We start from the raw sequence: 15463 nt of genomic DNA, 5'->3' as shown, positions 1-15463 counted from the left end.
TATTACAACAAAATATAACTTGGTAGTTTGTAATGGTACACCAGTCAAGTTGAATTACTTCAGGTCATTTCTATAAAGCCCCACCTCATGGCACATTTTATTCCCCTTATATATAGTAAGTATTTTCAAACCACTACATGCAAAAAGTTGAATTACTCACTAGGGTCCTGGGTAAAAGATGACATCTTTAATGGTGCAAGACTGGCATACGCTGTAAAGAAATTATAAATATTTAAAGTTAGTAGACGTTTTGCAGTCAAAATAATGTTTAGACTAGGCAATATTTACAAATTCATTTACAATCTCTCTGGCACCTCTTCTTGCTCTCAGTTTCCATGCTTACATTTTGACACTGTGTGTCAATACTGAGAATCGGCGCTGTTTTCTAGCACTGTTCCTCTTTTTTACAGGTGGGTTACAACAACAATACAATCATTAATGATGTATTTCATTTCAATCATTTTGTTTTCAAGTGCTGCATGTCAATTGTTGGGCGCATGTCAGTGCACCGCTTACTGTTCCAACCGCATCACCCCTCCACTCCCAGGGCATCTATTGGGCGAATCAATCAGAGTCTTGAATCACACCAATCTGTAAATGACTAACTGTGTGGCATTATTCCCAATAAATTGCACATTTTAACTCTTGCAGAGCTGCTTCTTTGTTACCATGTTGGTCAGTGAGTCGAATAGCTGTCACTGAAACGTGGTGGTCTAAATGTAGCAAGCTCAAATGCCAGCAAGATCAACTCAGCCTTCCAGTGTATTGCATGACTGGAATGATCGGGAAAGAGGGATGGAGGGCAAGAATTTTCAGTACGTTAACCAGTTGATGATGACAGAGTGACTTAAGGAGGAGATCTCTACCACACTTAGGCAATTGCTGTCTGATCTGAAAAAGAGGGATCCAACAAAACTAGCAGTGTTGACTGATGAGTAGTTGGCTAACAGGGTTCACAAAGGGCTGACGCAGAATGGTTCTAAGCCAAAGGGGGAAAAACCCTCTGAAGACTGGTTCCAAATGGGCCAGGGCTCTCATGTGACTCTAGGAGGGCCCAGAGTAAACATTGGAATATCAATGGTGCACCTGGAAAGGAGCAACATGGATGGGAAAGCAAGGAAGCCATTTTAGATCCAAAGTGGAGGCTTATTTTAAGTGCCACAGGGTGAGACATTACAGGAGAGACTTTCAAGAGAAGGAATTTGACACAGTGATACCTCTTATAGCAAGTATGTTACACATGAGGGAACGTACCCAACAGGGACCGGTTCCACTCAACCTAGTAGCTATTGCCTTTAGAGAGAAGGACACCAATTATCTGAAGTTCATCCATCTTAGCACCGATTTGGGCAGGAAGTTAGTGTCAATGGTAGGAAAGTGCCTGCCCTGATGGATCCCTGAGCCTTCAGTACTATGGCTGAGAGGAAGCACCTTAAGCTTGAAGAGATACTCTTTGGAACCAAAGATACAGGATTAGTAGCCAGTGGAGAGGGCATGGAGTATCCGCTTGCCAGGGTTGAGATTGAGCTCAATGGCAAGGTGGCCATGACTGATGCCTGGGTAACAGGAAAGCAAGGAGCTGGATGTCTCTTAGGCAATGATTTGATTGCTCCTGGCTTGTTGCAAGGACCAGCAGCCTTTATGGCATAGACAATGTCTGCTGTGTTGACCAGTGCACAGGCTGCAAGTCAGCCTCAGCGTGAGGCTGGGATCATCTCGGATTTGCAGGCACCAGGACGAGATAGTTTGCAGGAAAGGGGAGACTCCAGGAAGGCCATGGCCATTGAGGTCATTGCTTCTGCTCCACAGGGACAGAAGGATGAGGCTTCCGAAGTGGACCATTTGCTGGAGACTGGGTTGCTTCTAGATCTACAGGATTTGGTAGCACTTGGAGGACTTACCCAGGAAGATGTGCACAAGGCACATGATGAGTGCCCAGGATCAAGTTAGCAATGGGGGTGATCAGGAAACACTATGTTGGCTGGGAGGATTGTCTACTCTACTGTACTGGACTGGTAAATCCTGAGCCAGGTACTAGCAAGAGGCTAGCAATTCCATTATTGTACAGGAAGTTCCTTTTGTCACTGGGCCATGAGGTGCCCTTAGCAGGACACCTAGGTTAAAAGGAATACCAGGAAAGGACCCCATGTTCTGCTGTCCAAGGGTGCACAGACACACAGAATGGTTCTATAGATCATGCACAGCTTGACAGATGGGTGTTAAGACAGGAGGGAAGACTAAGGCACCATTAGATGTTCCATTTGATTGGGTGAGAATAGACATAGTTGGTCCATTCGACCCCACCTTGCAGGCAGGCAACAAGTATATCTTGGTTGTGGTGGATCACACCACCACGAAACCCTGAAGCTGTAACTCTAAGGAGCATGACTCCAAAGGTGGTTGCAAGGCTCTCCTGGAGACAGATTTCCAAGGTCAGTAATTTCTGAACAGGGAACCAACTTGGCAAACCAATGGTTCAGTAGATTGGTTTAACAAAACACAGAAGAGCATGATGTGAACTCTGCCAGAGAACCGCAGGAGGAAGTGGTATCTTCTCCTGCCATGTCTCTTGTTTGTCTACTGAGAGATTCTGCAAGAAGAGAGTAGGGTTTAGTTCCTTTGAGCTTCTGTATGGACACCATATGTCTCAGAGTCTCCACAAAAGGATGCAGTGGACTATGTGATTAGCATCGGGGAAGCTGAGGGGAGGCCTCTTTGAAAGAAAATTCAGTGAAATGAAAAAAGAAGAAGCAAAGGCTTCTGCGCTTCTGTAATCTTTAGCCCCTGGGTGGGCTGGGTCCCGGGGGCATGAGCTAATATATAAATGAGGGGGCAGATGGGCCCCCCTCCTAGGGCTTATGAATGAAAGCCCCGGGGACTGCTACCTCCCCGGGGCACTTTAAATGTGTATGCAAACAGGCCCGCTGTGTCGGCCCTCACCCAGCGGACCGCCACTTCCACAAGGCAAATGAAGTTAAATTAATGCTAGGGGACTCACACAGCCCCCTTTGCAGCCCCGGGGGCCACCTCCTCCCCGAGGCATTTAAAATATCAGTGCAGGCGGGCCCACTGGGACTGCCTGCAACCCGGGGACCGCTACACCTCCCAGGTTAACGCATAAAATTAATGAGGGGGCCTGAATGACCCCTCATATCCCTGTGGACTGCTACCTCCCTGGGGCAATTCTTTGAATTTAAGTGGGGGTAACGCAGCTCACCCACAGCCCCAGGGACCGCCACCTCCGCGGCCCTGAAATAAATTATTGTAGGGTGTCCCTCATCAGGCAGCTGTACCCAGGGACAACCACCTCACTGTGGCAAAGATTTACAATGGATGGGGTCTGTTGAGCTCCACTCGTGGAGCCATGTATGGCCCTGGGGACCACCACCCTCAGAGTCGGCTGCTGCTACCTCCCAAGGTGCCCACCCTCGGGAGGTACCTGTTTGCTTTTGCTTGCTGGGAACTGACAGCTCCCACCAAGCAAAAGCAAACATAACTCTGCTTTCTGTCAGCCGGAGTTGTCAAACAGCTCCGGCTTGCAGAAAGCAGAGTTTTCATCTGTTTCCTTGCACGCAAATATGTTGTTATATTCCCAGGTTAGGGCCATGTAGCGAAGTAGCTTATTTCTTACATTGTCCTCACAATAATATTTCAGCCGTGAACTTTTGCACATATTTGGGTGCGTGACAATGTTGGAATATTTTCTCTGAAACTAAACCTGTTTACACATATAGCTTCACACAACATTATTACAATGCCATGAACATCACGTACAAGGTCTCTTTTCACACTATGTACAAATGTCATCTCTATCTTCACCCATGGGGCTACAGGGCTATCAACATGTCCATAAGATCACTAAAATATATGCACATTGCAAGGCTGTGTTTTAGTATAAAAGATGAGCATCCCGAAAAATTAGTAGAGCTGACACAGAGGGTCCCTAAATGCTGAGAATTCACCATGCAGCGGTCTGACATCTTGTGAGGGGTGTCCAGTTTGTTACCAAGACTGGGTCCTTCATTTTCTCTCATCAGGTAATGCGGTTTGATCGCCCCTTGGGGGGATTCTTGGCTCCACAACCACACACACTCTGGGTACACTTAGAGTAGTGTTCGCATAGTAGGAGTATGCTCGAATACTACCTTGTTTTATATGCCTGCATATATACACTGTTTTAGCACAATGGTAGAATTATATCTACGATTAATGCTTTTGGTTCTCGCGATCACTTTTATCTGCTTCTGACTATTAATCATTGCAGCACACATATTTTATACAAGAATAATATTGGTTAAATAAATATATTGAAAGCGTTCTACTGTGTATTGTCTTATACCTTTCTGAGAATAAGTGAGCCTGACTTTTTCCACATTCTCTGAGGGGTCAGGGTTGTCTATTCAGTGGTTGCCAGAAACCATTCGCTCCCTGGTAAGGTTAGGGTGGCTTATGGTGGCACTGGAAGCTAGCTGGTTTCTAGGCCATCATATCCTTCGAGGGTGTCCGGATTCAGTCTCAACACCAAGCCCCTAGTTTATATTGTCCAACAAACGCACAGATCCTAAGGATTAGTAGGAAATACACGACATGGCACCGCTAACGTTGGTTAGGTTCTTATTTAAATGTCAATCTGAGTAGTTCAGTCATGCTTTCTCAAAGACCCCTACTCATATTTAAACCAGAGATGTCCGAAGTGGGTAGGGAAATAAATCCACCTGAGCTGAGTAGGTATACCCTCTGTGTTGGCTGAAGGTTATTTCAAGCTTGGAGGATTGAAAGTTCCTGCGTTGTGCATACCATATCTCAATAAATTAATTTATTAAAAAAACAATTTCTTTAACAATGACCGAATAAGCTGAGGACATTGAGGAGCAGGTAGTTGCTCTAAACATTACAGAAAATTGCAGACAGGCAGTTACTATGAAACTAATACAACATGGCTTCCCAGCAACGTGTAGAGATGTTACCTTCATGGTGAGGCATACAAGCCACTCAGATTAGAGGTATTCTACTCTGGGGATAAATTCCGACCTGCAGATTCATGCATACAGTTGATTCACACTTACATTGAAGATGAAGCACCTGGAGAATTTTTTCCATATGTGGGCATAGAAGTCTCATTAACTTACTGAGAGCAAATTAATTGGTTTAAAGGCGCGTTACTCCATACCACAGAACACGTGAGACTCAGTCCATGCCGTAAAGAAGGAACAAACTAGCCGGTCTTAGCCTCTTATACATGGAATCCAGACATTGCTACTTTGCCAGCAGCAGGAATGCATGCACTTTACAGAGATTTAGACAAAATTTTCAGGAATCTTACATAATACATATTGAGAACATTGACAGTAAAACCTGCAAAGGCTGCTCAGGTGGCATAACCTCAATTAGCTACTACAGGTATCAGCCCCCAAACGCTGAATGCCGCTTTGGGAAAGATTCCCACCACTCAGGAGCAAATCCCATTTTGGATAGCACAGAAAACAGCTCAGCTTGAAGCAGTTTTTCCCCATACGAGCCAGCAGGAGAAACACAGAATATTGAAAATGTGCTTGCCAATGGGAATGCCTCCCCCGATAGAATACTGTGACACTTAGGATACAATCTTCGCTGCCGTTTATACCAGAACTCATGGTGCCCCTACAATGGCGGTTATACCAGATATACTGAAATAAATACAGAATGAGTACGGGGCAGAGCCTGCCCTGGATCTGGGGATTAAACTAATGGGCAAATATCTGCAATTATGTTAAGTAACATAAAAGGGGCGACAGCAGCAGTGGCTGTTCGTCAACACATGATGGAATTCACTTCTACACAGTAGGTGCGGGAATTTCCTAAGACTATCGAAGAAACATATGCTTCACTAGGTAGAGATAATCTGGGAGCCAGACCAGGGCAACTAATAGTTAAGAGCAATTCTGAAAAGGATAACTCTAAGGAAACACCAGATTCTTCCAAGAAGAAATGGGATAACAAACAAAAAAATAAACTAAAAAAAACAGTCATTGGGTGACAATATTAGAAAGCCTGACAGGTATCAGGATACTGATAGTCGAAGAGAGATGGGTGGTCAGAGCACAGATCAGAAGAGCGAGTCAAGCCGAAAAGTGGGACACATCACACTTCATACTACATCATTAATCAGGAAGACTATCAAAAGACTCATAAAGCTCAATTTAAAAAGAAGAATGTAACCGGGATCAAAGTTAGAAATAGTCAGGTTACTGAGGGCTCTGCTTCTAAATGGGAAATGGACAGTGATGATGCTGGACAGAGCGACAGAAGTCACAATAGCTTGCCGGAACCTGATGGATTATCTGGCGGCAGTAGTGCTGAGTGAGTATATCACGGTGAAAACACCTGATACATGGGTAAGTGTCCCACATTGTTTATACGAAATAAAGCTCCAAATGGAGGGGAACATGCCCAGACAAGTGAAGGGTCTCTTTTGGGAGCACCTGACATATGGTTATGACATTCTTTTGGATGAAAAAGATTGGCCACCTGAGTTCATCATGGAGTGCCCAATGGGGGGAGAAGTAGTTTTTGCGGCTTTCTCTGACCTCGTACCAGAAGAAGTTAAACATTCATATGTGCAAGAGTGGCCATTAGCACTAGCTCCTGCACTTTACTGAAACCATATCGGGTGGGACAATGAGTAACCTCATCACTAAATACCATAAAAATCCATTCCTCAACCAAAGAGGCAGTACCCCATTAAACATGAAGCAAAGAAACAAGACAAAGAGATTATAGATCAACTTGAGTACCAGGATGTAATAGTGAATTGCACCTCATCCATGAATGATCTCTTGTTTCCTGCAATCAAACAAACAGCATAACTTGTTGGAGATATATAAATATATAAAAAATATATATTACCCAGTGTTGGTCGTCAGTACGTAGATATAGTTAGGACCTAGTTTGGCACTGTTTGACAAATCTACACGAAATTCTCAAAATGAGTACGACGTTCAATTTAATCTCTGTGTTGAAAGTTTCCGGGTGATTTGTCAAGTGGGGGCCGAGAAAAGGGGGGTCCCAAAACGCTTTTTCCTAAGGCAATTTCCCATAGGGATTTTGAACATGACTACGGCCGAACCACTGGATGCAATTACATCAAATTTGGCAAAATGGTTGGCATTGGTTCAGAAAGCTACCTTTTGGTTACTTGGTGTTAATCCAATCAGTAGTTTTTGAGATATTAAAGGAAAAAGAAATATAGATATCTAGGGACGCAGACACTCCACGGACCCACCCGCTGTGAATCAGAAGTTCCATGTGTCACATCAAGGCCCTGATTGGCTGGACACAACCTGAGGGCAGAGTTGTGGCTGCCATTATATGTGTTGGGAAACGGTCCCTGGGACTAAAAAGCAGTGTGTAAAATAGATGAAGGGGTCAGCGTAGTGGTTCCCTGACCCCATATTTCTGTAACAGAGGTAGAAATAGTAGTTAAATTGGGTAAGAACTTGCCTAAAAACTTATCTCTTCCCACATGCAAGATTCATGAAGCCCTCACAATGCTAAGTCCAGCCCCCCTGTAACTCTGCCATGGAGCCTTGAATCTCACTGCTAATTTTAAAAAATATACACATCTATATATATACACACACACACCCACAGATGCACTCAAAGACTCTCACACCCAGTCACAGTCTCAGAGATATACTCAAAAAACACCAACTCATAGACTAACAGAGACACTCACACACCCAGTCACACACCCACAGAGATACTCACACACCCACTCACAAGCCCAGAGGGATACTAAAAAAACACCCACTAATAGACTGACAGAGACACTCACACACCCAGTCACATACCCACACAGTCAGTTATACACTCACTCAGAGATGCACAAAGAAACTCACACACCCACTCACAGACCCACACAGACACTCTCACACCCACTATCAAACCCAGAGAGACACTCACACACCCACTCACAGACCCACAGAGATATGCGCACACCCAGTCACACATCTACACAGGCACTCATACACCTATTCACAGACTCACACAGACACTCACAGACCCACACAGAAACTCACACACCCAGTCACACACCCACACAGCTACTCAAACACCCACTCTCAGACTCACTCAGACACTCTCACACCCACTCACACACCCAGAGAGACACAAAAAACACCCACTCACACACTGACATAGACACTCACACACCCAGTCACACACCCACACAGCCACTCACAGACTCACAGAGACACTCATACACCCACTCATAGACCCACACAGAAACTTATATACTCATTCACAGACCTACACAGGTCCACAGAGACACTAAAACACCCACTCACAGACCCACAGAGACACTCACATACCCAGTCACAAACCCACGTATAGAAACACTCACACAACCACTCACACACCCACACAGAGACACACACACCCACTCACAGACCCACATATACAGTCATAGAATCACTCATAAACCCATACAAACAAAGTCTGAATGTGGTAGTATGTATTAAATGTGTGCTTCTGGTTTGTGGAATCATGATGGATCTGCGAAGTCGAGAAATGATTTAGTAAGGTTTTAAAAAGAATAAGAACCACTGTTTGGGAAAAAAGGTGGCTCTAAAAAAAGCCTTTGTGTTTAATGGGTGTAAATGCGAGCTACACAATAAACAGGATGCAGTCTCTTAAGTTGTTGAGGCGCACCCTGTTGCCTTTATTTGGGAAACGCAGCAACATCCGATAATATCCTGCAGTGCCTATAAGGCACCGACTTAACCTCACATATCGGGCCGACCAGGAGAGTCATCTGGGCTAAGAATTGGGTTTTGGGAGGCAGCTGAACAAACATAAACTGGACCATAGCGGTGTGTCTCCAGGCCTGGGGCACCATTGTGAAAGTGGAGGAGGAGCCTATGGCGAGTTGCGGAGGCCACAACTCAGAGAATTGCCTGAAAGAGGTCCTGCCAGTTACGGGTGCGGAGAAACGTCTGTGGTGGAAGCATAAATGATTCCCAGGCCAGCTGATCGTAACGTGTAAGACCTGGGGCCGCATTTGGTGGCGACGCAGCACAGACCAGGACCTTCCCGGGCAGGTAGGCCCACGGCATAGAAGGGGGGGTTTACCAACGGACAGCTCTGAGGGCAGGGGCTCGGAAGGCCCCATCCAGCACTCGGGAGAGTTTGAATCCCAGATTCTAATGCCTATAATCGGAAACGAGGGCAGAAAATACCAGCGGATCCCTATACAAGGGAGAAGGTGCACTAAAGGAGACATACCCTAGTAGCTCACGCCGGCTATAGTAAATAAACATGCCTGCATTCACTGGACTAACGGTTGCTCTGCAGAGACCGGCAGGCTGGTAATGAGGTGACAACAATTACGAGGATTATCACTGCCCCTAAGAAGTGCTACATATCCAATTCTTGCAAGGGGAGCTACAGTTACCTGGTGCCTGCTGCTTCGCTATTTATCCCTTGCTGCCACCGCCAGGAGAGTCATTTGGGCACCCCAGAGTCCTGGTTCCGGCCGTGAGTGAGGACAACGGGCAGAACTACGAGCCCCAGCGGCGCGCACGCCGCCAGCGCCTTCCCCAAGTGCCGGGAGGCGCTTAAGAAGACTGTAGGGCTCCCGCAGCACAGGACGCGCGCGGGCATGCCCGGGCCAAGGGCAGGCCCATCTGTGCCCGTCAGCAGCCGAAAGAGGCCAGGCCAGGCCCCCCCTAAGACTTCAAAGGGGAGCCAAACAGATCCCTGGTGAGTGGCCCACTCCAAAACTACATCAAGGTCAGTGGCATAAAACCCTAGGCACAGTTCACCACTGTGTATCTACTTGACTTGTCTGTAAAGATGGGGAGGAGAGCAGGGGTGGGGAAGCCCAACGCAGTACCAGCTCAACCGGCCTCCTCCATCCAGCAAACATCAATAGACCGGATGCTTCAGAGAGCGATTGGCATTGTGGCAACCGAGATTGAACTAACGGAAAGACATTTATCTCTCACACCGAACCTTGCCTCACCCCCTAGCCCCCTTGATAAAACAGGATCCCCTCTGACCACGGACCAGGAACACCCCCCCTATGACATAAGAACCCAAGCAGCAAGCAGGGCGGAAGATCCATATCCAGGGAGGTCCTGCCCCAAAAAAGGGAATGCTAAATCTACTGCACCCAGGGGGTCCAAACACAAAGCTCCAGCCCGAGACTCCGGGCGCCGTAAGGAAGAATGATCAAAGACTATCACCCAAAGGAGGCCCAGAACAGCCATCATGGGTCATGGATGTGGTGGTGGACATGCAGGTCCAAGTAAGGACAATAGTGAGGGACAAACTAAAAAACTTATGGGATCGGGTGGATAGTCTTGCAAAACTGGTAGAACGCTGGGTGGATAGGACTGAGGTGATTTTGAGGGAAAAGGAATCTGTTAACGCACTGCTCCTCACAAGACCCGGCCCCCAGCCCATAAAATACATCATGACCCTTCATAATAAGACATTACAATCCAACAAGGGAAATGATGCAAAGCGTCCCAGCAGCCCTAAGGGGGTGGGGAAAGGTATTAGCAACCCAGAAAAAGAGCAAAAGCAGGGGGTGCAGAAGGAAAAAGTCAACGTTACAGGGGCAGCTAGAACCCCTGTGAGCCACCCTAGTGGAGAAAGGGCTAGGCAGAAGAGCACACCACAGGAGGGACCCCATGTGGTAGAGACAGCCCTCCAGAGCATTAACCTACCCCCAGCCTCAACTTCCTATGTAATTATTCTGCCAGGCGTCCCGGAACTAAAAAAGGGCACTAGGGAATCCTATTTTGACCTAAGGAATAAATGCATACACTGGCTAATCAACAGCAAACAGCTTTCCACTAGAAACATAAATGAAATCAATATGGTTCGTAGGGTGGGGTGGGTAGGCTGGAGACCCAAAGATATTACTGGAGACTGCGTTATCAACAATTCCAGGACTAGTGCAATCGTAGACTACCTCCTAAACCACCATTTTTATAGGTCTGGGAGGTCTGTCTCTAGGATACTTTCACCCCCAAGGCCAGCACCCACAAGAGCTCAGAGGAGAAAACCACCCGGGGAGGGCTAGCCAACGGAATAATCAATTCTTTCCATTCTTCCAGCCACAACCATCTCCATTATACTTTAATATTCCTCTGGTCAATAGGTTTAGCCCCCTTGAGCCCCCTTGAGGCTGTGGATTGACTCAGGAAGGTAGAGCCCCTATCTCAAGATCCAGCTCAACCTAGAATGCTTATTACCCAGGCATGGGGGTCCGACCATTAGAGTGTCCCAATAACACAATTGGTGGCTACAGCCCACCCAAAAGAAATGGGGAAATACATCTTAATAGAGGGCAAATCGAACTCAGACCATACGGGTACACTGAACCCGGACACACCCCACGATGATATGCAAACAATTAAATTAGCACCTAGGGATGCAGACCCCTTCCTAGCACCCACAAGCATACACACCCGGAAAACTAGCTTAAGCCCCACCGCCCAAGAGTACCCCATCTTAGTCGGTAATACAGTTGATCCCTCCCCAGACGCTATCGCAGTGTATCCCCCAAGTGTAAAACTACTTTCATGGAACATAGCGGAACTAACGTCCAAGCTCCAGAGCCCGGACTGGGGACTCTTCATTGAACGTCATGAAATCTGTATGTTCCAAGAAACATGGGCTAGGGACAAACCGACTAGAAAGGGATATGCAGTTTTTAGCATCCCAGCCACCCATGCGGGGAGAGGTAGACCCTCAGAGGGACTGTCCACTTGGGTTAGAGTCCATTTGGGTTGCGAGGCCAAAATTATTGCATGCCCCTCTCGTGATATCCTTTGTGTCCTGCTAACTTTTCGGTCTAAATTAAGTATTTGCTTAATAAATCCATACTCATGCCCTACACCTCGGGGCCAAGAGTCTACCACTCTTGACCAACTCAACACTCTTCTCCCAACTATACCATCAAACTGGGGAGTAATCATTGGCGGGGACTTCAATTGCCAATTTGAGCCCCTCAATGGCCTGGCAACAGGTATAACGGACAAAGAGGATCAATATTGGTCAATCCCTGAGCCTAACATTACCCCATTAACTTACTGAGAGCAAAATTAATTGGTTTAAAGACACGTTACTCCATACCACAGAACATGTGAGACTCAGTCCATGCCGTAAAGAAGGAACAAACTAGCCGGTCTTAGCTTCTTATACATGGAATCCAGACATTGCTACTTTGCCAGCAGCAGGAATGCATGCACTTTACAGAGATTTAGAAAAAATTTACAGGAATCTTACATAATACATATTGAGAACATTGACAGTAAAACCTGCAAAGGCTGCTCAGGTGGCATAACCTCAATTAGCTACTACAGGTATCAGCCTCCAAACGCTGAATGCCGCTTTGGGAAAGATTCCCACCACTCAGGAGCATAGAAAACAGCTCAGCTTGAAGCAGTTTTTCCCCATACGAGCCAGCAGGAGAAACACAGAATATTGAAAATGTGCTTGCCAATGGGAATGGCTCCCCCGATACAAGACTGTGACACTTAGGATACAATCTTCGCTGCCGTTTATACCAGAACTCATGGTGCCCCTAAAATGGCGGTTATACCAGATATACTGAAATAAATACAGAATGAGTACGGGGCAGAGCCTGCCCTGGACCTGGGGATTAAACTAATGGGCAAATATCTGCAATTATGTTAATTAACATAAAAGGGGCGGCAGCAGCAGTGGCTACTCGTCAACACCTGATGGAATTCACTTCTACACAGTAGGTGAGGGAATTTCCTAAGATTATCGAAGAAACATATGCTTCACTAGGTAGAGATAATCTGGGAGCCAGACCAGAGCAACTAATAGTTAAGAGCAATTCTGAAAAGGATAACTCTAAGCAAACAGCCGATTCTTCCAAGAAGAAATGGGATAACAAACAAAAAAATAAACTAAAAAAAACAGTTATTGGGAGACAATATTAGAGAGCCTGACAGGTATCAGGATACTGATACATGTTCCTTTCAGGAGTAATCCGGTAAACTTTCGAAGAGAGATGGGTGGTCAGAGCACAGATCAGAAGAGCGAGTCAAGCCGAAAAGTGGGACACATCACACTTCATACTACATCATTAATCAGGAAGACTATCAAAAGACTCATAAAGCTCAATTTAAAAAGAAGAATGTAACCGGGATCAAAGTTAGAAATAGTCAGGTTACTGAGGGCTCTGCTTCTAAATGGGAAATGGACAGTGATGATGCTGGACAGAGTGACAGAAGTCACAATAGCTTGCCGGAACCTGATGGATTATCTGGCGGCAGTAGTGCTGAGTGAGTATATCACGGTGAAAACACCTGATACATGGGTAAGTGTCCCACATTGTTTATACGAAATAAAGCTCCAAATGGAGGGGAACATGCCCAGACAAGTGAAGGGTCTCTTTTGGGAGCACCTGACATATGGTTATGACATTCTTTTGGATGAAAAAGATTGGCCACCTGAGTTCATCATGGAGTGCCCAATGGGGGGAGAAGTAGTTTTTGCGGCTTTCTCTGACCTCGTACCAGAAGAAGTTAAACATTCATATGTGCAAGAGTGGCCATTAGCACTAGCTCCTGCACTTTACTGAAACCATATCGGGTGGGACAATGAGTAACCTCATCACTAAATACCATAAAAATCCATTCCTCAACCAAAGAGGCAGTACCCCATTAAACATGAAGCAAAGAAACAAGACAAAGAGATTATAGATCAACTTGAGTACCAGGATGTAATAGTGAATTGCACCTCATCCATGAATGATCTCTTGTTTCCTGCAATCAAACAAACAGCAAAACTTGTTGGAGATATATAAATATATAAAAAATATATATTACCCAGTGTTGGTCGTCAGTACGTAGATATAGTTAGGACCTAGTTTGGCACTGTTTGACAAATCTACACGAAATTCTCAAAATGAGTACGACGTTCAATTTAATCTCTGTGTTGAAAGTTTCCGGGTGATTCGTCAAGTGGGGGCTGAGAAAAGGGGGGTCCCAAAACGCTTTTTCCTAAGGCAATTTCCCATAGGGATTTTGAACATGACTACGGCCGAACCACTGGATGCAATTACATCAAATTTGGCAAAATGGTTGGCATTGGTTCAGAAAGCTACCTTTTGGTTACTTGGTGTTAATCCAATCAGTAGTTTTTGAGATATTAAAGGAAAAAGAAATATAGATATCTAGGGACGCAGACACTCCACGGACCCACCCGCTGTGAATCAGAAGTTCCATGTGTCACATCAAGGCCCTGATTGGCTGGACACAACCTGAGGGCAGAGTTGTGGCTGCCATTTTATGTGTTGGGAAACGGTCCCTGGGACTAAAAAGCAGTGTGTAAAATAGATGAAGGGGTCAGGGTAGTGGTTCCCTGACCCCATATTTCTGTAACAGAGGTAGAAATAGTAGTTAAATTGGGTAAGAACTTGCCTAAAAACTTATCTCTTCCCACATGCAAGATTCATGAAGCCCTCACAATGCTAAGTCCAGCCCCCCTGTAACTCTGCCATGGAGCCTTGAATCTCACTGCTAATTTTAAAAAATATACACATATATACATACACACACGCACTCACAGATGCACTCAAACACTCTCACACCCAGTCACAGTCTCAGAGATATACTCAAAAAACACCAACTCATAGACTAACAGAGACACTCACACACCCAGTCACACACCCACAGAGATACTCACACATCCACTCACAAGCCCAGAGGGATACTAAAAAAACTCCCACTAATAGACTGACAGAGACACTCACACACCCAGTCACATACCCACACAGTCAGTTATACACTCACTCACAGATGCACACAGAAACTCACACACCCACTCACAGACCCACACAGACACTCTCACACCCACTTCAAACCCATAGAGACACTCACACACCCACTCACAGACCCACAGAGATATGCGCACACCCAGTCACACATCCACACAGCTACTCAAACACCCACTCTCAGACTCACTCAGACACTCTCACACCCATTCACACACCCAGAGAGACACAAAAAAACAACCACTCACACACTGACATAGTCACTCACACACCCAGTCACACACCCACACAGCCACTCACAGACTCACAGAGACACTCATACACCCACTCATAGACCCACACAGTAACTTATATACTCATTCACAGACCTACACAGGTCCACAGAGACACTAAAACACCCACTCACAGACCCACAGAGACACTCACATACCCAGTCACACACCCACACATAAACTCACACACCCACTCACAGACCCACATATACAATCATAGAATCACTCATAAACCCATACAAACAAATTCTGAATGTGGTGGTATGTATTAAATGTGTGCTTCTGGTTTGTGGAATCACGATGGATCTGCGAAGTCGAGAAATGTTTTAGTAAGGTTTTAAAAAGAATAAGAACCACTGTTTGGGAAAAAAAGTGGCTCTAAAAAAAGCCTTTG

The 15463-nt window shown here is 45.8% G+C and overlaps 1 protein-coding gene across 2 annotated transcripts in view; it reads right to left on the bottom strand.

The window, feature by feature from the left end:
* The window catches only part of LOC146817853 (amine sulfotransferase-like), a 369387-nt gene that overhangs the window by 132356 nt on the left and 221568 nt on the right, over window positions 1-15463 (bottom strand). For both annotated transcript variants that reach the window (XM_085611335.1, XM_085611336.1), the window contains one exon: window positions 161-211. In XM_085611335.1, coding sequence (XP_085467461.1) covers window positions 161-185 — 25 coding nt within the window. In that variant the 5' untranslated portion in view covers window positions 186-211. The remainder of the gene's footprint in view (window positions 1-160; window positions 212-15463) is intronic.

This window comes from Triturus cristatus, chromosome 6 (genome assembly GCF_964204655.1).
Source record: "Triturus cristatus chromosome 6, aTriCri1.1, whole genome shotgun sequence".
Lineage (NCBI taxonomy): Eukaryota > Metazoa > Chordata > Amphibia > Caudata > Salamandridae > Triturus > Triturus cristatus.
Note: the sequence above shows the minus strand (reverse complement) of the source record. Positions and strands in the feature narration are given on the sequence as shown.